Source organism: Artemia sp. Qi Xiang Cuo, chromosome 8 (genome assembly GCF_049724085.1).
Source record: "Artemia sp. Qi Xiang Cuo chromosome 8, ASM4972408v1, whole genome shotgun sequence".
Lineage (NCBI taxonomy): Eukaryota > Metazoa > Arthropoda > Branchiopoda > Anostraca > Artemiidae > Artemia > Artemia sp. Qi Xiang Cuo.
In genome coordinates this window covers 58202708-58230272 of record NC_142801.1, presented here as the reverse complement: position 1 = coordinate 58230272, position 27565 = coordinate 58202708, and the positions used below count along the sequence as shown (strand labels likewise).

The 27565-nt window shown below is 32.0% G+C and overlaps 2 protein-coding genes across 4 annotated transcripts in view; one reads left to right on the top strand and one right to left on the bottom strand.

The window, feature by feature from the left end:
* LOC148949609 (solute carrier family 2, facilitated glucose transporter member 1-like) overlaps nucleotides 1-27565 on the bottom strand; it is a 229399-nt gene that overhangs the window by 89397 nt on the left and 112437 nt on the right. The gene's annotated exons all lie outside the window — the stretch shown is intronic.
* Nucleotides 8008-27565, top strand: part of LOC148949608 (solute carrier family 2, facilitated glucose transporter member 1-like) — a 236082-nt gene continuing 216524 nt past the window's right edge. The window contains exon 1 of the mRNA XM_089093627.1: nucleotides 8008-8131. Coding sequence (XP_088949753.1) covers nucleotides 8027-8131 — 105 coding nt within the window. The 5' untranslated portion in view covers nucleotides 8008-8026. The remainder of the gene's footprint in view (nucleotides 8132-27565) is intronic.

The following is a 27565-nucleotide window of genomic DNA, read 5'->3' as shown; positions in this document are numbered from 1 at the left end:
AGGAGGAGGAGGGAGGAGGGAGGAGGAGGGAGGAGGAGGAGGAGGAGGAGGAGGAGGAGGAGGAGGAGGGGAAGGGGGAGGAGGGAGGAAGAGGGAGGGGGGGCCTTTTGGGCCAGGGGGGGCCCTTTGAGGACAGGGGGGAGGACCTTTGGGGTCCGGGGTGCCCTGTGTGGTCCGGGGTGCCCTGTGGGGGCCGGGGGACCCTTGGGGGGTCCGGGGGCCCTTTGAGGACTATAGGCGGGTCGTTGAGGGTCTGAGGAGGGCGTTTGGGGGGTTGGGGCTCTCTGGGAGCTTGGGGGGCCTTTGAGTACCGGGGGCTTCCTTCGGGGTTGTGGTGGGGGATCGGAATCCTTTGGGGTTGGGGTAGAGGACCTCACAACACTGTTCAAATGGAACTTGTGTATTATAACGACCACACTCAAAACCTCTTCTAAAACCCTTTCTAAAATATTCTTTCAAAATGTCTCTAACGGTTTCGCCGAAATAATCACATAAAATGGGTAAAACCGTTTCGCCCAAATACTCCCTAAACGTAATTTCAGCGTGTTCCTTTTGTATGGCATCTGTGCGCTAACGCATTTCAAATTTCAAGGAAACCCTTTCCTACGTTAATCTCTTCATCTCATAAATTTTCCTAGCTAAACTATTAGTGTTTCGTTAGAATATCAATTTACCTCTCCGACTTAAAGCTCCGTGAAGCCGTATTTAAAAATAGAATTTCAATCTCTTTAGACTCCTACATACTTCCAAGATAACAAGTGTTGTCAATTATGATTCCTGACACTAAAGATCAATGAAGCCCTATTTGAAAATAGAATATTAAATTTTCTCTCTGGCCTAAAGAATGTTTATCCCTCAGGCCTAAAGATTACAGAAACTTTTTTGTTTCATAATTCTCCCCTTTGTGAATCAATAATTCCACCTAGCGATTATGTAAATCAAGTTATCTGGTGCTACTCGTGACAGGCCAAAAGATTAAATAAGCCTTAATGTTTACTAATTCCCCCTTCGTGGATCAATAATTTTTCCTAGCGATTATGTAAATCAAGTTCTCAGGCCAGGCTAGCCAAACAACAATGAAGCCATGTTTGTTTCTTAATTTCCCCTTCATGGATCAATAATTTCCCCTAGCGATTATGTAAATCCAAGTGAGAAAATTCCTGTTTTTTCATTCTCACTGAGAAAAACCATAAAACAGACATGAATTGCTGTTGACTTCCATAAATGTGACAATGTTCCTGTTTTTCAAATTCTCACTGACAAAAACCATTAAACATCCATGAAAACAGACATAAATGCGACAAAATTCATGTTTTTTCAAATTCTCACTGACAAAAACCATAAAACATCCATAATTTGATGTTGACATCCGAGAAAAACATCAAATAAATCGAACAACACACATAACCATCCATGAAAACAACCATAAATGCGACAAAATTCATGGTTTTTCAAGTGAGAATTTCATCTGTTTTTTCATTCTCAGTGAGAAAAACCATAAACCACGTGGTTCTCGTGTCAATATATGGTGTTAAAAAAGTTGTAGGTGGCAGCAGGGGTGAGGGACACGAGTATAAGACCCCTCTCTACTAGTAACATCAAAAATTAAAACGAACAGAAATTATTACGTATATGATTGAGTCCGCCCCCTAGTCAATATCTCGCTCTTTAAGCCAAAGATTTTTTAGTACTTTCATAAGAGCAATTTATTCTAATTAACGGCCTTTGTGATTAAGGGGTCACTTTTAAGGAATTGGAACAAAATTCGAACTTTAGCATAAATAGCGAGGTATTGACTAGGGGGTGAACCCCCTAATATACGTATTAAAAATATATGAATATAGAAGTTCGTTACGTAAGTTAATTCGTAAGTTATGTAGGCTATATTTATTACTAATAAAAACGTTCGTAAATAAAATTAGATAACTTTCGAGAAAGCCATTTAACCAAACAAAAGTAAAATGGATATGCAAATTTTGTTTTAATTATTTGTGTACGGTGAGCCAAAATAAAACCTGCATTAATTCAAAAACATTCAAAAATTAAATAAAAAACAAGTTTTTTAACTGAAAGTAAGAAGCGACATTAAAACTTAAAACGAACAGAAATTATTCCGTATATGAAAGGGGCTGTCCCCTCCTAAACGCCTCGCTCTTTACACTAAAATATTTATTGTTAAAAAAAAATAGAGTTGTGAGAAAGAGTCAAACTTTTAAGGAACTTTTTATGTTTTTTGGTTTTAAATCCCTTTCCCCACATTGTGGTTTGTTCTACTTCAATTTTCTCTGACCCTGCGTATTAATACGCTACTTAATTTATATAAAAGAAATATTTTTATATGCATTCTCTCCCCCCCCCCTTACTACTATGATTTAAACAATGCAATTTCTCAGTAGGTTAGCTCTGATCAAACATTAAGGAGGGGTCCTAGTAGAGTTGAATCTTTTGCCACATCGGTAACGCTGTGGCAAAAGATTTTTGGCTAGCATGGCCTAACAATAGATTCAAAAATTTATTAGTAAAACTACAGAACTAGAATTGCTTGATATCTGAAAACTTTTGAATCTCTTGTTCAGCCTCTTGGATTATTAAAACATAAATGTGTTGAATTATTCATTATTCGATATTCCCGCAATTCACCTTTAAATTTGATATTTTGAACTTTCAATACAATGGAGTGCACTATCATTAGCGCCCCATTTGGGGATGCTTCAGTAAAGAATGATGTGGCCTTACTGCATTTTTACCCTGCTAACTTCGAACAAAAGGGGCGATTGTAGACACTTAGGAAAGAGCTCATCTGATTAGAAATTCAATGTTCTTGTTTCATTTTTAAATCCGAAAGTAAACAGATTGAATTAATACTGAATATTTTCACAAAACCCTGAATTTTGGCCTGTTAAAAACAACCATCATATTTTAGTAACATGCAATATATGGCAGGGGGTTTGGGACCCGTTATTAAAATGAATTTCCCAAAAACATTTAAAGATGCTTGGTGAGGCGGTTGCCTTTGGTTCCACTGTGTTTTATTTTTTTTTTACTTTTTAATGTTTCTAGATTTACATTGTCTGTCGCCACACTTTAAATAGAATTTCCCATGGGGATTTGAAACAAAAATATAAAATGAAATTGGTCGCTAACTTGAAAAGCTCCTTAGAAAAGTTGACTCACGCCTTACTGAACAGTTGTTTTTTTTATTATTCTTATTTTGCAAAAATAAATATGATGATAAAAAATCTCTAATAGAAAAAATCTAACTCTAAGAATCAAGCAGGTTTCCAACTTAAAGTAGACGGATGGAGAAAAAGAGGGAATATTTATCAAAAGTTTCTCACTCGAAAACTTTTCACCCATTTTAATTGCTTACACTTTCACTCACACACACAAAAAAAGCTTAATAGGATGAATTGAGCTTTTTATTCTTTTTCCTGCCTTAAAATCGTAAGGATGCCCACTTTCTGCCACCTGATGAAAATTTCGGAACACCAAGTGTGCCGTACAGTTCCACAATGTATGTAACAGTCCCTACAACACTTGACACAGTTCTGCAACGCTTGGAAAACTTTCGCCACGCTGGGCACGTGCTCCCTGATGTACATGACTTATGAAAATCAGTAACCCCTTGCTTAAAATTTTAACCACAAGTTTTTTAAAACCAATTCCAACCTATAAAATCTGTTTTTTTTCTCTCTCCAGAAACAAGGAATGTTGAATTAGCTTTCGAAATTATGTCATAGTTGTAAACCAATTGAACTAAAGAAAATGTTTTACCATCAAATTTTATGAAAGAAATCTCTCTTTTCCTTTATTGTTGGTATACAACTAGGAAAAAATCATGGTCTATAAATTGAATTAAATAAAAAAACAAGTTTTTCCAACTGAAAGCAAGAAGCAACATTAAAACTTAAAATGAATAGAAATTATTACGTATATGAATTGGGTTGCCCCCTTCTCAACACCTCGTTCTTTACACTAAAGTTTTTTAGTAGTTTTAAAAAAGCATCTTATTGTTCTAATTAAATGACCCATGTGTTTCAGGAGTTGTTATTAAAGAATTGGGACCAAATTCAAATTTTAGCGTACAAAGTGAGGTGTTGAAGAGGGGACAAACCCTTTATATGCGCAACACTTTCAGTTCGTTTTAAGTTTTAATAATGCTCCTTATTTTCAGTTGAAAAAACTTGTTTTTTATTTAATTTCTGATGGTTTTTTAAATAATGCAAGGAAATCTGGCCCCACCTCCACGGAGAAACCCCCTCCCCACGGAAATTTCCTCAAGACAATTCAATCCCAATGAAAATTTACCCCGTACAATTATTCTTAACCACTCTGGCCGTAAAATTGAGACAGAAAAGAGAAAGCAAGACATATAAAAAGAATTTTGTATAAGAATTCTGGCAAAGTCCTTCAGTGTATAATTTCCACTCACAAGTTCAATCCCTGGAAACTTCTCTCCTCATGGAAAATTCCCCCGTGGAAAAACCTCCAGCAGAAAATTTGTCCCCCCCCCCCACCCGAAAATGTAGCCTATGTCTACATCCAAATAACAAATACTATACGTTTTATAACTAAAATACCTTTCCCTGGGACTGTGGGGGAGGGGGGGGTCATGTTATACACAAAGGCATAGTTATTGGGCCTTTCAACTATGATGCACAAAATGGCTATCTCAATATTTTGATCAGACGATTTTGGGAAAAAAGGGACGGGGGAGGGGGCTTAGTTGCCCCGCAATCTTTTGGTCACTTAAAAAGGACACAAGAACATTTAATTTATGTCTGAATGAGCCCTCTCCCAATATTCTAGGACCACTGGGTCGATACAATGACCCCTGAAAAAAAAAAAAAAAATAAACACGCATCCGTTATCTTTCTTCTGGCAAAAAATACAAAATTCCACATTTTTGCAGATAGGAGCTTTAAACCTACACAGTAGGATTCTCTGATACGCTGAATCTGATGGTTTGATTATCATTGAGATCACTTGACTTTTAAAGGCTGTTTCCCTCTTTGTTCGAAAATCAGGAAAAAAATTTGATGCTCGTAACCTCTGATGGGTAAAACTAAACTTAATAAAATTTATATATTTGAGATCAGCATAAAAGGCCAATTCTTTTGATATATCTATTTATATCCGTTTTTTAGAGTTTTGGTTACTATTGAGCCAGGTCGCTCCTTACTTGCAGTTCGTTACCACGAACTGTTTGATATATGAGCAATAATTACGGGTAGTTAGTTTTCATGTTCTCAAAAGTTTTTAATTGTCTAGCTCTCTGTACACAAACAAGAAATAGTACGAGATCTACCAATAATGAAGTTATCGTTTTAAAATTGAATTTAAAATATGCCAATTTAAGCATAATTATGTAAGTTTTGTTCTATAGGATTATTCCAACTGCCAAAATGTTTATTAATTCGTTAGTTTGTTACTGTTCGCATTGTTGCTGATACTTTTTCTTACTGGATTAAAGAATTTTGTATTTCTTTAGTGTTTTAAAATAATTTACTGGCTGTATTTAGAATACGAGTAACCAGACTTGAAATATATCAATTACTGTTTTAAGCCCAAGGACAATGGCTTTTAAGCATAATTGGAGTAAACCTGAAGAAACCCAGCTTTACTGCATAATGTAACATTCTAAGATGGTGGAGTATCTAAGAAGGGCAAAATACACTGATGTAAAACATTTATTGGTAATAAAAGGTGTGGATGTGCAGGTAAACAAAAAGTTGGAAGAATAAAGAGATAAGTCTGCAAATCAAGATTAGAGTATTAGAAGTTACAGTGACGACAGTGGTCAAATATGGTTCAGAAGCAAGGGCCCTCCAAAAAGCAGATGAAGGTTTGCTAGATGTTTTCCAGAGAAATTGCTCTGGGTACCCAGCTGACTGACCGTATTTCAAACAATGGGCAGTACGAAAAATGTGGTTCAATACCACTCTCAAGGGCTATAATTAAAGAAAGGTTGAGGTGGCTAGGGCACGTTGTGCGGATGAAGGATGACAGATTGTCGAAGATTGTTCTTTTCGGCCAACCGTCTAGGGCTAAACGGAAAGCAGGTTGTCGTCGTCTGGGGTGGGAGGACGTCATAAAGAAAGATTTAAAGGAAATGGGAACTTCGCGGGAGGGTGTAAAAAGGGAGGCTTTGAATAGATTTGGATGGAGGAGGAGCGTGCGTGGCTGTGTTGGCCTCAGGCGGCTTGGTGTTGTGATGAGCTGTTAGTAGTAGCAGTAGTAGATGTGGAGGATATTCCAATCTCAGCCCCCCGGACTACGCCCGTGATTATGATGAATTGAGGGAACCAGATATGCAGTAGTGTCAATTGACGGAAATGTCTGGGGGTGTATTTTTCAAATCTAGGACTTATTTTTCAAAACTTTCCAGAGTTATATAAGGAAAATATCAAAACAAGTAAGAAAAAAAAAATCAAAATCTGAAATCAAAAGAAAACCAAAGATTTGGTTGCCCAGCCTTCCGTCTGTGTACGCAAAATAATTTACGTAAAATATCTACTTGGACCGATGGAAGATTTCCTGATACCAGCACTCCTGGTTGTACCCAAGAATACACTAAAATAATATAAACTGAAGGAGCCAAATATTTAACAATGTAAGTTTTTTCGGCAAAAGAGAATATTTTAACAGCAAAAGACATGTAAATTCTAAGGCATTTTGTTGGAAATCCACGTGAAAATCCCCAGAACACCCAAGATCGGGAAGGCCTGGCTTCCTGTTTGTGAACACAGAATGAAAGTTTATGCAAAGTATCTACTAGTATAAAAAGGACAGATGATTTCATGATTTTATTAATTCTGGCTGCATCTTCGATCAAGTTACCTAATATATACATAACCAACGTTTTTTTTTTTTTAACAAACTAAAAAATTTTTACAGCAAAAAACACACGACTCATTTTAACTTAGTGGTTATGATTTAATGAGAAGACAACAAAAACCAAAACGGGAGGGGGGGATTCTTGCTTATGTGTGGCCTCCATGCCTGGCTCTTATGCAAAGGAACGAGGGTAACTCCCTGGTGTCTAATAGTTTAGAGAGATTTATGCCCCATCCCTACTGTCTCCATACCTCTTGGTTTGCACAAAGAGTTGAGTGAATCCGACCTCGTATGTGATTGAAGAAGCATTGCTATATTGTATAAAAAGTACATGATATTTTTTGAAAATACGGTTGATGAATATTAGAGACTTAAGATTGGAACAATTTGTATTAGGTATATTGCATCAGAAGGCCTACCTTTTGTGCTAATCAGAAGGCCTTCACAATTCACATTCTTATTAGGCTTAGTATTGCTCAACAATATTGACATTCTTGTCAAAGAAATAATTAAGAAAATTACAGTGAATTCACGAGGTTTCTAATATTATGCAACAGGTTACAGCGACAGGAAACTAATGGTGACAAAGGTTCAGTAAACTTAGATTGTATGAACCAAAAAGCACTTGACTCTAGTTAAAGGGGGGGCAACTCCTCGCAGGAGTAAGGGTTCCAATTTGTGAAAATACCAAATTAGTGCCTAGGGATTGATATTTTGATTTTGTTTGGGCAAAAATTGATGTTTCGTAGCACAACAGGCAAAAATGCTAATTTGATGCTGCATGATTTTTCTGTTACTTGAAAAGGGCCCTAGATATAATAGTTTCCTTTCAAATGAGCTCCCTACCAATATTCTAAGACTACCGGTTTGATGCAATTACCCAAAAAAGAAGAAGAAGAAGACGACACGTCAGTGCTCTCCCTACAAAAATTTTTCTTGTTTTTCAGGGTGGGGGACTATAATTCTCCTGTACTGGGTTTCTGCTGAGGGTAAAAACAACGATGTGCTTTTCATTTCAATCAGACTCCATTTTTGGGGGCTTCAGATAATTACCATTTTTACCATTCCTGAACTTAACCAATTTTACCAATTTGATAATTACCATTCCTGAATCATCTTTGAGTGCAATTTTTTCTGATTTGACTGTTTTTGTTTTTTTTTTGTAGCGCTTTTTAAACTTCTGGTTACTATGGGCCATGGTTTGCTCTTTACAAGGTTGCAGCTATATTTGCAACCACTATTATATTGGCTGTCAAGTGAGTTGGGGGAGAGAATCCCCCCACCCTGCTTGCAGGTAGGCTCTTACATAATAGGATTAAATACGAAAGTTTTTTTCAACTGAAAGTAAGGAACAACATTAAAACTTAAAAAGAATAGAAATTATTATGTATATGAGGGGGGTTTGCCCCCTCCTCAATACCTCAGTCTTCACGCAAAAGTTTAATTTTAGCACTTTTAAAGAGCTTCTTATTATTCTAATTAAACGTCCCTTGTGTTTTAAGAGTCGTTCTTAAAGAATTGGGACAAAAGTCAAACTTAAGCGTAAAGAGCAGGGTGTTAAGGAGAGGGAACTCCCTAATATATGTTATAATTTCTGTTGATTTTAAGTTTAATGTTGCTCCTTACTATATTGAACAAAATGGCTATCTATAATTTTTGGATCGGACGATTTTGGAGAGAAGTGTAGAAGAGGCGGGGCTAGTTGGCCTCCAATATTTGTGGTCACTTAAAAAAAGGCAACAGAACTTTTAATTTCCATTAGAATGAGCCTTTTCCTGAAATCTTAGGACTATTTGTTTGATACACTCCTGAAAAAATAAAGATAAATAAAAACAAACACGCATCCGTGACTTTCTTATGGCCTAAAGTGCAAACTTCTAAATTTTTGCAAATAAAAGCTTGAAACGTCTACGGAAACATTCTTTGATACTCTAAATTTGATCGTGTGATTTTCATTAAGATTCTTTGAGTTTAAGGGGGTATTTCCCCCTTTTTCAAAAATTAGGCAACTTTTTTCAGGCTCGTAGCCTTTGATGGGTAACACTAAATTAAAAAAAATATATTTATTAGGAATCAGCATAATCATTCTTTCGAGATATCTATTGATATCAAAATTCCATTTTTAGAGTTTCCGTTACCATTGAGCCACGTCGCTCCATACTTACAGTTCGTTACCACAAACTGTCTGATAAGTGTAAGTCTGAAGAGGGATACTCGTAGCAGAATGCTGCAACTGCTCTTTCTTCCTTCAGTATCTTAAATGGCTGCGATTTTGGTGTATAGTTTGCTTGTAGTTTCTATGCATAGTCAATACAATGGTGTCAACGAAGTAAAGACATTTAGTCTCCCATAAATCATTGATTTTACCTCCCCCCCCCCGCTCCCTTAATGGTCTTAGAAAATTTGAAAAGGGCTATTTCAATGAAAAAGAATAAGTACTTGTGCCCATGTCAAAGCTCAAAACCGATCGGATGGCATCTTGTCTTCCCCTCTTCCCTTACACGTCTCATGTTCTACCAGATGCATCGACAGCTTACATTACATCGGACCAAAATGTGAATATTTAATCAAAGCAGCCAAAAAAAAAAACTAAGAACTGTGTCTCTGTGGTATATATGATGGGTTCAGCCCTAGAATTAAAGGTCCCAAATTGTGAAAATAGCCATTTATTAAATAGAGTTTAAAGGTGCAGAGTAATAGAAAGTTAGACACATTGAAGCCAGTCATATAAGGGTTTTCATTATGTATGATTGAAAGGCCCAGAATGAGGCCGTTGGAACCATACCCTCATCCCCATGTTCCCCAAATATAAGACTGTTGTTCCTCTTAACTCATGAAAATTCGGGGACCAATTGGGGAATATCTTGTAACATCTGCCGCCCCCCGTCAGTGAATTGAGCGCAAGGTCCTTTTCAGAATTCTTTGTTCAAAAGTGCGTACCCCTTTTGGATTGCAGCTCCTACGATTCACATCCTATCTCTTTTGGTTAACTGTGCACACACTGTAGCTCTGACCATCTTTGGTCAGCATGATAAATTAACCGTCTTCAGCCTCCTTTGTTCAACAGAACTGACTGATCTGTATTGATGGAAGGGTAGTGTGTACGGTCCATTGAACAAAGAGGATCCTATTTCAGGTAAAATATTACACCAGCTGTACGAAAGCGACGTTTTTTTGTTTTTTTTTACTAATTAGTATTGCTTTATTGCCATAAAAGTTTCAGCCTAAGTCTCTGCGTTTGTTAGCCTGTGAACCTTATGAGTTTTTTTTTTTTTTACTGTTATGACATTGATAATTTTATAACCTCAACCTGGATATAACATAATTGGCATGTAAGCATTATAAAATTTTTTATAGTTTTTCTATTGTAATTTTTATTTATATAACAAGTTCATTGTCACCACTGGCAAAGCATTTATTGAAAAAAAAAAATACTATCGGACAACTAGTGTTTTCCTATAATATTGTTATGCTGGAGAAAAAAACACTTAAGTAAGAAATAAAAATTCAATAAGGCTAATAAAGTTACTAAAAACTTGGTATTTCTTGCATTATAAAATTGACACAAGTAACTGTTCATTAATTAGCTTATGACAAGTAGAAATGTTATTTTTTAAGCCGTCTTTAATTAACCTTGAAATGAAAGTAAAACTAATTAACACAATGAAATTATATGAGAGAGAGCGTGGGGGGGGGGGGGGCGGGAGAAAAAAACAGACCAAACATTTTGGGTGCAGATTCGTTCAAAAGTCCTGCATTTTTGGGAGGTTCGACGAGGAAAGATGAAGTTCTGAATATGCTGCAAGCTACAACACAAAATATTATGAGGCTTCGATAATACTTAAAATACAGTCCAGGGGAAAAGCAGAGATCTGGCTTTCATTTCAGGAGAGAATTGATAGATTTGGACCCAAATAGGTATTCTCTTGGGGCCATGGGCACCCATAAGGGGGGGGGGGGCAACCCCCCTGGCTGAATGACGGTGTCATAAATTTGTATTAATTTAAAAACTTTTTCCACCGAATAAGTTTTCAAAGAGAAGTAGAGCTCTATTAAGCCAAAAATGGGCAGAAATAGAGTCAAATAATCTTCCAAGCATAAAACTACCACAAATCGCTATCAACAATTAAATGAAACTCAAAACGAACAGAAATTATGATAAATAGCTTAGTCAAACTCAAAACGAGCAAAAATTAACACCACTAGGGCTGACAACCCCCATGCCTTCTCAAGACCAGAACATAACTTAGGCTTTACTGAAAAAAATTTACCCTGGATTGTCAGTTTAATATACCTATACTAACATTTATTCCTTAAAATAAAAAAAGGGTAAACAGAAGTGAGTAAAAAAAAAAGTTTTTTACTTATTTAAGTAAAAAAAGTGAAAACATTTAAAGATATCTTGTTTTCAGTAAAGCACAAATTATGTTCTGGTCTTGAGAAAGCATGGGGGTTATCAGCCCTACTAATGTTAATTTTTCCTCGTTTCGAGCTTGACTCGACTATTTATTCTGATTTCTGTTCATTTTGAGTTTCATTTTTTTTTATTGAAAGTGATTTGTGGTAGTTTTACGCTTGGATGATTGCTTGACTTCATTTCTGCCCATTTTCGGCTCAATGGAGCTCTTTAGTTTTCTTTGAAAAACTTGTTTTATGGGAAAAGTTTTTTTAGATGAATTTCTGTTCGTTTTTTATTGACAAAGTCATTTTCATGAAAAAAAAGTTTTATATCTTTTCGTTTTTTTTTATATAATAATCTAGTTTGGCATAATTGTGGGGGTTTGACAAGCCCAATATCCCTAGAGAAATATTTGCCGGACCATTCTACTATGCTGAACAAACTAGTTGTCTCAAAATTTTGACTAGATGTGTTTGGGAAATAAGTTGGCTTGAGAGACGGGCTGATTGCCCTCTAATCTCTTTTTAGTCTTAGAAAGGACCATAGAACTTTTAGTTTTAAATCGAATTAGCTTCTTTATCCCCCCCTCACAGTCCTTAGGGCAAGGGCAGTAAGGTATACCCCGAGGGCATTTAAGGTTTTTATGGAAACGGTGGTCGTATAAACTTCGGAGGGGGCTCATTGGATTGCAGATCAGAAGTTGAAGAGCCATTTTTAAGATTCAAATAGATCGGAGGGCAGCTATACCCAAACCCCACGTCATATTTTCCCCAAATGCATCCGATAGAAATTTTAAGACAGCCATTTGTTAAAAAATAGTCCTAAGATCTCATTACATGGTCTTTGGCATTGACACAACTCCCCAGACTATGGGGATAGGGTTTTAAGTTATGCCCCGGGTGGATGTAAAGTTTTTAGGAAGAGGTGGTGTTGTGAACTTTAGAGGAGGCTCATTTGAAATACATAGTTCTAGTTCCATTTAAAGAGTCAAGCTTGATGAAGAGAAAATTGCCCCCCCCCCTGATATACTATTTTCCCCGACCACATTCGATCGAAATTGTGAGAAAGCCATTTTGTAGCCAATAGTCCAAAGAGAATATAACATTGTCTTCAGTAAACAAATATAATAAATATTTAGGCGGACGTTGAACTCGTCAAAACCAACTATGATTAAATGGACTTTCAAAAAGGTGACAAAGCCATATCTCAAGAACAACTTATATTATTAAGTTAGATCTTTAAGAGTAAGTTGTGGGGGATTTTGAACTAGCCAAAAGGCACTATGTATATACTTTTAGTACTACAAATACAGTTACTGTAACTAATGACTCCAAGAGTATTAAGGTGAAACTTCTAGGAAGTGTTTAGTACTGAAAGTACTAAATCACATAAGAAAAACTAACTATTAAATAAGAGGCAACGCTGTAGCGTTGCCTATAGTAAAGGCCATACGGCTCCAATGTGTTATTATTATTTATTATTTTTTTTCCCAGAGGCACTTCATATGGAAGGGGTCGTCGTAGAAGCTTCAAAGGGGGCTCATTCGATTGGAATCGAGAGTTCTAGTGCCCTTTTTCATAGTCGAAAATGATTGGAGGGCAACTAGCCCCCCCCACGCCCATCATTCCCCCAAACACATCCAATCAAAATTTTGTGATAGCCATTATGTTCAGCGTAGTTGATTTCCAAATACAAAATATATTTTTGAGGAGGACATTCCCCCACAACCCTCAGGGCAAGGGTTTTAAGTTATACCCTGGGGGTATATAAGGTTTTTTATAGAAGGCGTTGTCGTAGAAACTTCAAAAAAGGCTCATTCGATTGGACATTATAGAGCTAGTGGCATTTTTAATAGTTGAAAGTGATTGGAGTGTAACAGTAGTAAGCGCCCAATTCGTTGAAAATATACATTCAAATATACGCCTGAGGCATAGATATGTGTGTATATTTTAAACGAATTGGGGTTACCAGTGTCATTTGCATAGAGGTATCATTTCTATAGAAGGTATAGTAATTTGAAATATCATATGGAATTTGCTTGAAGCTATATACTTTGCGTACGTGCCCGTACCAAACAGGTTGGTTATAATCTGTTCTGCTTCAAGTTTTTTCTGGCACAATTAACTGAATTTCTATTTCATGATAAACAAGTTTTTTTTTTAGGTTACATCCGTGTTGAAAAAACCGGTGTATCTTTTTAGAAGCTAATTATTTTTGTATATATTCAGGTTTCAAATTAGATACCTCAACAGTTTGGAATAGTTTATTGAAAATAACACAACTGTAATTTTTGTAATTAAATAGAAAAAATGGATAATTCTAACCAATTTCTGGTGAGTAAAAATTTTCTCATTATTAAAAAGAAATTATCATTAATTTAATGAATAAATTATTTCAATAAAATATAAATAAGGTTCATTTTATAATTTGAATTATTTTGTTTTTTGGATCTTAAACAAATAAATAATTCTCCTTTAGTTTTAAGCTTACGGGGGCTTTTTTTTTTTTTTTTTTTTTTTTAAAAAAAATACAGGCCATTCTTACATTAAGGTTTGATTTTTTTAATTATAAGTTAAACATTTTATGGGTGTTTTTGAAAAAAAGTGCTTAGAAATATTGAAAAAAAAAATGTTTTACACTACTTTAAATTCATAAAATAAACTTAATTATTTTCAAAAAAATAAAATGAATTTTTTTTTCAATGAATTTGACACATTAAATACCCCCCCTTCTGAAAAGAGTTCAATATATAGCGAATTTGTACTAATTCAATATCAAAGACATTCATGTATAAAATTCGATGATCTAAATACACAATATCATCCAATGACAGCGAATATGTTAATGACAGGGACCTCTGACCCCAGTTTTAGCTACATCTCAGCTTTACTGACATTTAAAATTTAGTGGACTGCATTATATAATGACTCATCTCAACCTACTGAAGATTGTGACCTTAACCCCCCTCAAGTATTAAAAAGGAGTTCAGATATAGATGTACAATCGTAATTTTTAAGTATATAAATATTTTTTTTCTACACATATTTTCAAAAAATAATACAAGATTTTCTAATTGTCATAGCTTTTTAAAAAATTAAATTTTGTTTTTTAATCTATTTAATTTTCTTTAATTAAACAAATTAGCGATATATATAAAGGAATGATTATCATTAATTTCTATAACAAAAAAAACCTAACATCTTAAATTAAAAAAAATTGTGGTTAAATGAAAAATTTAATATTAGTAAAAAAAAAAAAATTATTGAAAAAAAAAACGAAAGTTACAAAACATTAAAAAAAAAAGTTAAAGTCCAATAGTATAAATTTATTTTATTGAAAACTTAATTTGAAAAATTACGCTTTACATGATTAGATCTATCATCGCATATAAATCCGATCTGACTTCTCAGTAGGGTTGTTTGCAAATTGGACTTTAAAGCCAAATATATATATACTCAATAATCAATTTACACATGTAAAAAGGTTTTTTTTGATAATATCCAAATATGTCTTCGCGGTAATGTTAGGAAGCTTTATTTGGGTGACGGCTTTTTTGATAATATCATTGAGACACTTAGGTGTTTAAGAAAAAGACGGGGAGGTTGTTCTATTTTAAAAGTGGTGTGCATTCCAAGCACCCAGCCCCCTCACTCAATCTGTTGTCGCTCCTCCTCCCGAGAAGGACTCCAAAGTGTTTATATGGTAAGACCCGAGAGAGGGGGAGGGGAGGGAGGGTTATAAAAAAGGAGCATAAAGCATTTTCAGGTGTGACATTGCGTTTGAAAAAAAGTTATGCTTTCTCTTCCCCTTATGTAGTCAGACCAGGTCAACTTCAAACACCTCTATAGACACAAGACACAGTAAAATACTGATTATTGAGAAGTTAGCTTAATCAAACACCGTCAGATGGAGTATATACTGTTAAAAAATACAAAGTTCAAGATTCGAAACGCGCTTATGCATGGGAGGAGGATACTAGTTGTGAAACATGAGAGCTCCTTAGAACGTGCCCCCCCTATTAATTGTAATAAAAATGTTTGTTGTAAATATATTTTTTTAAAAAAAAAACATTACAAGCGTATACAATCTAGTAATATGTATCGGATTAGATTTTTTTGTTCTAGGGCCCCCCCTATTTTATTTTATCTCAATGTTGTTGACTTTTTTTAAATTATTATTTAAACATTTACATATTTTTCTATATAGAAAGAAGGCTCGGTGGATATGAGAGGGGAACATTGTTAAATAATGTGCACTTTCCACCAATTTTAAAAATAAAAATAATACTTTTTTTGGCAATTATAAATTAAAAAAAAATACAAAGTTAATTAGTAGCTGATAGGTCCAGCAGGCCGTTAGGATTGTAGTGATGACATGTGTTAGATTTTGATCAAGTGCCAACTAATTTATAAAAAATTACAGTTTGTGGCATTTATACTTTTTAATGATACAAAGTTCAATATTTGAAGCTAGCTTCAGCAGGAGCTTAGGATAGTAGCGGGGGTCAAACACACGACTGGGAAAAATATTTTGAATTTTTTTTTAAAAAAAAAAAAATTTTTGTATTAAAAACATTATTTTTTTATAATAAAAATACACAATTTTCATTAAAAAAAAAAAAAAAAAAAAAATATATTTTTTAAAATGTTCAGTTTAAATTTTTAAATACATAATGAAATGTAACTTTTTTTTCTTCTTCTTTTAATTGTTCAGGTGGTGATGTTTGTGGTATTGGGACAATGGCTAGGTGAAATTGAAAAAGTTTATTAAATATAAAAAAATTTACATAAAAAATAAAACTTTTTTTTTCTACAGATTAAAAATATATAACAACCACCAGCGACACCAGTGAGTGATGAGGCACCTCTATTTAAAGGATCAAGTCTCTCACCACCAGCGGAGTTCGAGGATGAACCTATACTCGTCCTCGAGACTATGGAGTGGGACCGTGGTTTCCTTAACGATGTTTTTGGGGAAATGATCAGCCTGGAGGACCTAAGCTGCAATATTGACATGTTTGAGGGTCCAGAGTGGGCAGATAGTTTCATGTGCGAATATTTAGATGATGATGTTACTAGTAAATCTGAACCGGGTCCTCATAAGGACATTAGATTAGAGGACAATACCGGCTGGCTCGACCAATTGTCCCCAAACACCTTAGAATATGTGCTGGGGGACCTCTTGTCACACCCCTTAACTATGATTGAACAGACTGGGAGTGGTGTTATCGAGAATTCTCTGTCACCCGCCACCACTCCACTTACTTCTATAGATAGTAATAGTAGTAATACAACAGCAACAGTCCCCCCTCTTCCGGATTTTTTTCTCTCCAACTCTGAATTGCATCACACATGGGTCTACAGGGCCAAATAAGGTGACCCTTTCAACTCACTAGTGTCGGGGGATATAATAACAGATCCCCTGACCATTACACATTCATATTAGGAAAATATTCGATCCTTTCTTGAACAGAAAATGTTGATGTAGGAATGGGGGGTCAGTTTAAAAGCATCAATAGCACTAAAAATATTTTTTTAAATGAAGATGCGGGTGAGATGTATTCGAAATACTTGCACACAGAGATGTTATAACCAAATTCAATATTTGTTATCTACCAGAAACTTCTTGGAAAATGAACAGCTCAACATTAACTTTTTTACCACTTTATCATTTTCAGACTGAAAATACCAAAATATATAAAAACTTTTTCTATCTTATACGTACATTTTTAGAATAAAACATTTAATTTCTTTATATGTTGATGAACTGAAGAACTGATGTGGAAGATTTTTATTTTTCTATTGATACACTAGAATTGAAATGTAAGCTATTTAATAAAATTCGGAATTGAGTTAAATGTTCATGATCACAGAATAACTTTTTATATCTTCTATGAAAAATTTGTATCACTACTTTAAATTTTTCCATCTCTTTGAGAAAATCTGAACCGAAGTGAAAAATTTTTATTTTCTCTGGGAAAAAATAGAATTGATCTGTAAGTTATTTCTTTTTTCATTGAGAATATTAAGAAAAGAACTTGAACTGTTCTTCACCTCGATGAGATAAAATTAGAAATTAAATGAAGCTTTCTATCTTCCTTGAAAATATTGATATTCATACTATAACTTTTCTTATCTTCTACACTAAAATTTAGAACATTACTTTAAAGTTTTTTATGTCTTTCAGGAATATTACAGACTTAACTGTGAGCTCCTGATAGTCATATTGAAATATTCATGATAAAGTTTTAAATTTTTACATCTTATACAAAAAAATTTGGATTATATCTTTAAATCTTTGAATTTGGTGAAAATTCATAAGTTAACTTGAAACTTTTATATTATTTGTAAAAATATAATTTATAAATAACTAATTTATTTTTTTATTGATGAAAATCAGAAGAGAAGTTAAAATTCTCTTAACTTCATTTAGAAAATTTAAAATTTAATTAAAACTTTGTCTTTAGGGAAAATATTCACACTGGAGTTTTTTATCTTCATTGAAAATATTCAAGATCAAATTATAACTTTTTATTTAAAAATACAATATACTTGTTACAATAACAAAATATTTCTAAAAACATTAAAAATATTTATGACAGAATATAAAAGTTAAATCAAAACCAAAAGCAGTTCTTAAAAAAAAGAAATAATTATTAAAAAATACATAAAGTTTTAAGAAATCCAAAATTCCAAAATAGTTCTTACACAAAAAAAATTATTCGTAGTAAATAAAAAAATGCTTTAAAAAAATAAACATTAGTTATAACATAACAAAAAAAATATTTGTTTAAAAATACAAAATACTTGCTTCATTACAATAAATTTTTATCATCACAATAAAGAGTTATTATAACATACAAAAATTCAAGCATATTCCAAAAAAAATTCATACACAGCTGAAATAATTCTTGCAAAATACAAAAAGTTGTAAGAAAATCAAAAATAGTTCATGAACAACAAAAAATATTATTAAAAATAGAAAAAATCCAAAAAACACAAAAACAATATTTATAACGCATTTCAGAATAGAAACGGCAAAATATTAGATGCACGCCACCATTAACGGAACTTCAATCAAACGCTAACGTAGTTATTACAGGAGACACACATTTCAAACAAAATCCGAAAATAGTTAATAAAAAAACAAAAATTATTCCTACGAAATCAAAAAATATTTTAGACAAATCCAAAATAGTACTACCATAATAAAAAATAGTTGGATCATACGTATAACTACTTTATACACAACACACCTATTTGTTGTCAGGGCAGGTGCACATTGCATCAAGCTATGTGACCCAAAACCGGGTTATACCTCTTTCAAAAAGTGAAAAATTCGACCAATACACGAATTATACCCGCTTGGTTTCTGTGGGACCACTCGGGAGAGATATGTAAAGTCGACAAAGCTTTATTTAATTTTTTTTATCTTCATTCTGTGCCGGTTACGGGGGCGCCCTTACCCTGGACTAGTTGTCCCGTCAAAATAATTAATTACTCACTGTAGCCGTTTCATATATATAACGAGTGGTGCCTAAACAAACCGGCGGGTTGACCTAGGGGGGTGTTCGTACTGCTCACTTTTTGCAAGGGGTAGGACCAAATGTGTGCTAACATCTTTTGTTGCAATGGTCCAATGACCTGCAAACAGAACTTTATTAATCTGCACAAGACGATACTCGATAGATACAAATATTTTTTATTATGTTATTCCTCGGGTGGCGTTTTATCAAATATTTTTGTATTTAGTACTAATACTTTTTGTTTTTTAAGAACTATTTTCGGATTTTGTTTGAACTTTTTGTATCCTGTAAGAACTACTTTCGGTGTTGTTAGAATTTCATTGCTTTGTGACACGTATTTCATATTTTGCAGAAGATATTCTTAACTCTGGTAGAACTATTTTGGATTTGTGTAAAGGATTTTTCTATTTTTAAGAATAGTTTTTGTTTTTAAGAACTATTTTTGATTTACTTACAAATTTTTGTATTTTGCAAGAATTGTTTCTTCTTTGTAAGAATTATTTTTGGAATAAGTTTGAATTTTTGTATGCTATAATAACTATTCGAGGTGTTTTTATAAATTTTGTGTGTTTAATCAATTATATTGTATTTTGAACCAAGTATTTTTTTTATTCGCATAGAAATATTTTGTATTAGTGAATAGTATTTTTTTATATTTATTAATAATAAGTTTTGTTTTCTAATAAGTATTTTGGATTTCTTAAAACTTTTTATTTTTTAAGAATTATTTATGTTTTGTAAGAACTGCTTTGGGTTTTGTTTGAACTTTTATATACTGTAAGAACTATTTTTAATGTTGTTAGAAATCTTTTGGTTTTGTAAATCTTTTTTTGTATAGTTCATTACCTTTTTATACTTTGATCGTGAATATTTTCAATGAAGATAAAAAACATGTTATAATAATGTCCCAACCTACTTTTAAGTTCGAAATTATTATTTTCTATAAATGAATCTAATTGATTTATTTATAATATTATGAATTGTACAATTAAAAAAAGAAATTAGTACGATATACATAATATTTTTCAAACTCATATAAAAAGGTGTCAGTTCAATTCAGATTTTTCCCAAATGTCATAAATTTAAAGAGTTCATACAAATTTTTTTGTAGAATATGTAAAAAGTTACAACTTGATCATGAATATTTCACTATGACTATAAGTAGATCCCCTTTAAGTATATAATTTTTACGAAAGACATAAACAAATTTAAAGTACTTTTATAAATTTTAGTGTAGAAGATAAGAAAAGTTATAGTATGAATATTAATATTTTTCCAGGAAGATAAAAAGCTTCATTTAATTTCTAATTTTATCTCAACGAGGTGAAGAAAAGTTCAAGTTATCTTCTGAATTTTCTCAATGAAAAAATAAATAACTTACAGATCAATTCTATCTTGTCCCAGAGAAACTAAAAATTTTTCACTTCGGTTCAGATTTTCTCAAAGAGATGTACTAATTTAAAGTAGTGATCCAAATATTTCATAGAAGATATAAAAAGTTATTCTGTGATCATTATATTTTAACTCAATTCCTAATTTTATTATAGAGCTTATATTTCAATTCTAGTTTCTCCAGAGAAAAATAAAAATCTTCCACATCAGTTTTTAAGTTCATCAACACATAAATAAATTTAATGTTCTATTCTAAATTTTTCCATAGAAGATAGAAAAAGTTTTTATATCTTTTGATCTTTTCAGTCTGAAAATGATCAAGCGGTAAAAAAGTTAATGTTGAGCTGTTCATTTTCCATGAAGTTTCTGGTAGATAACAAATATTGAATTTGGTTATAACATCTCTGTGTGCAAGTATTTCGAATACATCTCACCCGCACTTTCATTTAAAAAAAATATTTTTAGTACTATTGATGCTTTTAAACTGACCCCCACTCCCACACCCCATTGGCACTTCAAGACTGGCTCGTCTCGGAGCATTAGTAGTAGGTTTAAGGGTAAGGGGGGATGTAATTCGACCCCACGTCACGCTTGAGTTGAAATGGGCAACGTCTTTTGTGCAGTATTCTCATATTCGTTTAACTGAAGTGGTTGAGAGAAAAAAATCCAGGAAGGTTGATAGAATTGCTATTGTATTACTAATACGTCTATCTATAGCATTAAGTGGAGTGGTGGCGGGTGACAGAGAATGCTCGATAACACCACTCACAGTCTGTTCAATCATAGTGAGTGGGTGTGGCATGAGGTACACCAGAACATATTCTCAGGTTTTTGGGGACAATTGGTCGAACCAGCCTGTCTTGTCCTCTAATCTAATGTCGTTATGAGGACCCGGTTCAGATTTACTGGTAACATCATCATCTAAATATTCGCTCATGAAATTATCCGCCAACTCTGGTCCCTCAACCATGTCAATATCGCAGCTTAAGTCCTCCAGGCTGGTCATTTCCCCAAAAACATCGTTAAGGAAGCCACTTTCCCACTCCATATTCTCGAGGATCAGTAGAGGTTCATCCCTGAACTCTGCTGGTGGTGACAGAATTGGTCCTTTAAAGGGATGTTCTTCAACACTAAATGCTGTATCTGGTGGTGGTGCCATATTTTTAATATGTAGAAAAAAAAAGTTTTATTTTTATGTAAATTTTTTTATAGTTAATAGAACTTTTAAATGTATCATAGTCATTTCCACACTACCACCACCATCATCTAAAAACTTAAAAGAATAAGAAAAAAAAGTTAAATTGTCTTATTTCTCTAAAAAATTAAACTTAAAATTCTAAAAAATATATTTTTTTTTTTTTATTAATTACATTTAATGCCTTAGAATAGAAGAATTATTTTTATTGTGTCAAAAAATTTTTTTTTTTTAAACAAAATAGCAAAAATTTATTCACCTTCGAGGTAATTTCATTCGATAAAAAAAAAATATACATATTGATATATCAAAAAATATATTAAATTTAATATATTAATTTTCTAAAATCCAAACACTGTTATTTTTTTAATTAGTTTGGCAAATTGCTCCTTATCAAAACCGGTTAATAAATAAGCTAATTCGCTAAGTCGTAAGAAATATTATAAAATTGTTATTTTTATTTTTTTTAAAGTATAAATGACAAAAAAAAGGTTTTTTTTTTTTTTAAATTGTTTGAAATTGTCACCTTTATCAACATTTTAACCAAAAAAAAAAACCGATAATGCATACGATCGCTACAATATTTTTAAATATATACAATATAATTAAATTTTTCAAACACATTGTATTTTTTCAAAAATAGGGGGCAATTGCCCTTATCTCATTACTATCCTAAGCTCCTGCTGAAGATAGGTTCGAATATTGAACTTTGTATTTTTTAAAGAATATAAATGCCAACAAAAAGGTATTTATATTTTTAAAAAAATACAAAGTTCAATATTCGAAACTATCTTCACCAGGAGCTTATGATAGCAGTGGGTGCAAGTGCCCCCTATTTTAAAAAATACAAATTGTGTGAATTTTTAAATTAAAAAGTTTAAAATGAAAATTATTTAATCGATCGTAATCATTATCTGTTTTTTTTTTTTTGTAACATTTATATATCAGGGGCCAGGTCAAAAAATTTAAAAAAAAAAAACCTTTTTTTGGCATTTATTCTTTAAAAAATACAAAGTACGATATTAGCATACAGCTTACGAATTAGCTTATTATATTATTTATTAAAAGTTTTTTATAATTATATAGTGCCCCCTATTCTAGTTAATATTAATTTGTTTTGCATGTACAATTTTTTTATATTATATTAACAATATATTACTATATAGCATGATTTTTAGTATTATCTTATCGGGTGTATATAACTAGACATGTAAAAATAGTTTGCTATTTTTTTTAAAAAAAAAAAATTTTTGGAAATAACAAAAAATATTTTACAAAGATAAAGAATCAATTTTACTGCATAAAAAAAAAAAAAAATATATTTTTAACGTTGTCAGTTTAAATTACTATATACATAAGACAATTCAACTTTTTTTCTTCTTCTTTTAATTTTTCAGGTGATGGTGATGAAAGTGGGAAAATTGATATTTTAACTTGAAACGGTCTATCAAATATAAAAAAAAATTACATAAAAAATAAAACTTTTTTCTACATATAAAACATCTATCACCACCACCAGCGACAGCATTGAGAGATGGAGCACCTATATTTAAAGGATCAATTCTGTCACCACCACCAGCAGAGTTCAAGGATGAACCTATACTGGTCCTAGAGACTATGGAGTGGGACAGTGGCTTCATTAACGAGGTTTTTGGGGATATGGCCAGCCTGGAGGACTTAAGCTGCAATATTGACATGGTTGAGGACCCAGAGTGGTCGGAGCATTTCCTGAGCGAATATTTAGATGATGATGTTACAAGTACATCTGAACCGGGTCCTCATAATGACATTAGATTAGAGGACAATACAGGCTGGCTTGACCAATTGTCCCCAAACACCTTAGAATTTGTGCTAGGGGACCTCATGCCACACCCCTTCACTCTGATTGAACAGACTGGGAGTGGTGTTATCGACAATTCTCTGTCACCCGCCACCACTCCACTTACTGCTATAGATAGAAATAGTAGTAGTACAACAGCACCAGTCCCCACTCTTCCTGAGGTTTGTCTCTACAACTCTGCAGTGCATCACACCCGGTTCTACATGTCCAAAGTCGGTGAACCTGTCAACTATCGCGGGTCGTGGTGTATAATACCATCCCAACTGTCAATTACACATTCTTATACGGAAAATATTCGAGTACTTCTAGAACAGAAAATGGTGATGTAGGGATTGGGGGTCAGTTTAAAAGCATCAATAGCACTAAAAATATTTTTTTAAATGAAAGTGCGGGTGAGATGTATTCGAAATACTTGCACACAGAGATGTTATAACCAAATTCAATATTTGTTATCTACCAGAAACTTCATTGAAAATGAACAGCTCAACATGAACTATTTTATAACTTGATCATTTTCAGACTGAAAAGATCAAAAAGATATAAAAACTTTTTTTATCTTATACTGAAAAATTTACAAGAGAACATTAAATTTATTTTTGTGTTGATGAACTTAAAAACTGAGGTGGAAGATTTTTATTTTTCTCTGGAGAAATTAGAATTGAACTTTAATCTATTTAATCAACGTCTTAATTTATATAAAATTTCCTTCAACACTAATAACTTTTTCTAAAGTATATTATTCTTTTTGCTAAATAAAATAATAATGAACGACCCTTTTTGTCACAAATTTCTGAAGTGAAAATATTTTATATACGCTGGGAAAAAATTTTCTATTGAGGCAATAAATAAATCCACTATGTTTGTACATAATTTAGAGACCTTGAACTTTTCTTCACCTCGTTGAGAAAATTAGAAATTAAATGAAGCTTTTTATCTTCCTGGAAAATATTCACATTCATAGTATAACTTTTCTTATCTTCTACACTAAAATTTAGAACATTACTTTAAAGTTGTTTATGTCTTTCTGAAAAACTACATACTTAAAGTGGAGCTCATGATCGTCATAGTTAAATATTCATTATCAATTTGTATCCTTTTATATCTTATACAAAAAAATTTGTATTAAATCTTTAAATTTATAAAATTGGGGAAAAATCTTAATTGCACTTGACCCTTTTATATTATTTGTAAAAATATACTTTATCAATAGATAAGTTCTTTTTTTATTGGGGAAACTCAGAAGAGAAGTTAAAATTTTATTCACTTCCTTGAGAAAATTTAAAATTGAAGTAATTATTGCTATTTCGTGAAATGTGAATATCTTGTGTTTTTTATCTTATTAGTTATATCAATAATAATAATATCATCTTTTTCTTTAACTATACAAAATACGTTATAAACAAAAAAATTTTTTATCTCGTTATTAAAAATAGATATTACATTCTCTAAGTTTAAAATAACAACAACAAGAATAAAATAAACTTAATAACAAAATAATAAAAATACAATACGACTTATGACATCCAAAATTCCAAATATTTCTTAAAAAACAAAATTAATTCGTAGTAAAAACAAAAATAATTTACACAAATCCAAATTAGTTCTAACAGACTAAAAAAAATACTTGGTGAAAAATACCAAATACTTGCTTCAAGACACTAAATTTCTAACAACATCCCCAAATAGTTATTATAGAATACAAAAAATTCAAACATATTCCAAAAATAATTCTTAAAAAGCAGAAACAATTCTTGCAATATACAAAAAGTTGTAAGAAAATCAAAAATAGTTCTTAAACAACAAAAACTATTCTTAAAAATATAAAAAATCCTTTACACAAATCCAAAATAGTTCTAACAGAGTTAAGAATATATTCTGCAAAATATTAAATACGTGTCACAAAGCACGGAAATTCTAACAACACCGAAAGTAGTTATTACATTATATAAAAAGTTCAAAAAATCTAATAAAATATTAATTAAACAATAAAAACTATTACTAAAAATAGACTAAATACAAAACTATTTTAGACAACTACAAAATAGTACTAACAGAATAAAAAAAATAGTTTTTGCACAATTCGAAATACTTGTTACAAAACAAACAGATTTGTATGCCTTTCCTTGGCACCAGGCCACACAAGATGTGATCCCCCACCGGTTCTTACACATTGCAAAAAAGTGAGCACTACGAAAACTCCACGTTTTTAGCGACCACTCGGGATACATCGCTACCGTCGAACGCTATTTAGTTACTATTTTAAATGCTCCTTTACAGCAGCTTACGGGGGGCCACGTACCCGTGTCAAATTGTAGCTTAAAAAAAAATGAAATAAAGCGCGTTCGACGGTTCAAATAAATAAAGCGTGGTACCTAAAAAAACCAGGCGGATCTAAAAAGTGGATAGTTAGTACTGATCACTTTTTTTGCAAGGTGCATTACAAACTTGTGACCCACCGCGTTTGGGGCCAGGTGCCAAGGACCTACAAATAACAATGATTGTTGTGTAAAATGTATTTCGAAGTTTGAAACAACTATTTTTTTTATTCTGTTAGTACTCTGGTGGATTTGTCTAAAATATTTTTTTATTTAGTAAGAATAATTTTTTTTTTTTAATAAATATTTTATGAGTTTGATTGAACTTTTTGTATCCTGTAAGAACTACTTTCGGTGCTTTTATTAGGTCCAGTCTTTGCGGCATGCATGTCATATTTAGTCCAAGCTATTCTAACTGTTTAGAACTAGTTTGTATGTGTATAAAGTATTTTTTTCTATTTTTAAGAATATTTTTTGTTGTTCAAGACGAATTTTTGATTGTATTAAAACTTTTTGTATTTTGCAAGAATTGTTTCTGCTTTGTAAGAATTATTTTTGGAATATTTTTGAATTTTTTGTATGCTATAATATCTATTTATTGTGCTTTTAGAAATTTATTTTCATTAATCAAGTATTTTCTATTTTGCAAAAATTATTTTTTTTGTTCTGTAAGAAATAATTTTGATTTGTTTAAAGTATTTTTTTATTTACTACTAATAATTTTTTTTTTTTAAGAAATATTTGGAATTTTTGATTTCTTAAAAATTTATGTATTTTTTAATAATTATTTCTGTTTTGTAAGAACTGCTTTGGATTTTGTTTGAACTTTTATATTCTGTAAGAACTATTTTTAATGTTGTTAGAAATCTTTTGGTTTTGTAACAAGTATTTTGTATTTTGCAAGAAAAGTTATACTTTGATCGTGAATATTTTCAATTAATATAAAAAACTCCAGTGTTAATATTTTCCCGAAATACATAGTTTTACTTAAATTTTAAATTTTATAACTGAATTTTATAGAATTATAACTTATCTTCAGATTATTCTCAATAAAAAAATACATTATCTCTTTATAAAGGATATTTTTAAAAAGAATATAAAAGGTTCAAGTTAAATTAGTAATTTTAACAACTTTCATAGATTTAAAGCTTTAATCAAAATTTTTTGTAGAATATGTAAAAATTTTAACATTGATAATTAATATTTTAATATTACGATAATTATCTACAAATTAATTCTATAATATTTCCGACAGAGATAAACAACTTTAAATTAATGTTATAAATTTTAGTGTAGAAGATATGAAAAGTTATAGTATGAATGTGAATATTTTCCAGGAAGATAAAAAGCTTCATTTAATTTCTAATTTTCTCAACGAGGTGAAGAAAAGTTCAAGTTCTCTTCTGAATTTTCTCAATGAAAAAAGAAATAACTTACAGATCAATTCAATTTTTTTCCCATAGAAACTAAAAATTCTTCACTTATGTTCAGATTTTCTCAAAGAGATGGAAAAATTTAAAGTAGTGATAAAAATTTTTCGTAGAAGATAGAAAAAATTATTCGGTGATCATTAACAGTTAACTAAAGTCCAAATTTTATTAAAGAGCTTACATTTCAATTCTAGTTTCTCCAGAGAAAAATAAAAATCTTACACATCAGTTTCTAAGTTCATAACCCCCTCCATTATATAAATTTACGATTCATAATTGGTCCGGATAGTTTAGAAAAAGTTTTGATATCTTTTGATATTTTAATTATTAATAATATACATCTGTCATTTTGAACAGTTGTATATTTTAAGATTACATTAATGGGAGGGTCTAGTAAACTAAGATTCGTTTTTTATCACATCTCTGTGTGCAAGTATTTCGAATACATCTCACCCGCACTTCTATTTAAAAAAAATATTTTTAGTGCTATTGATGCTTTTAAACTGACCCCCACTCCCCACACCCCCATTTGTTACTCAAGAATGGCTCGAATCTTATCAGTATATGAATGTGTAATGGCCAGGGGGTCTGTTATTATATCCCCCGACACTAGAGAGTTGAAAGGGTCACCG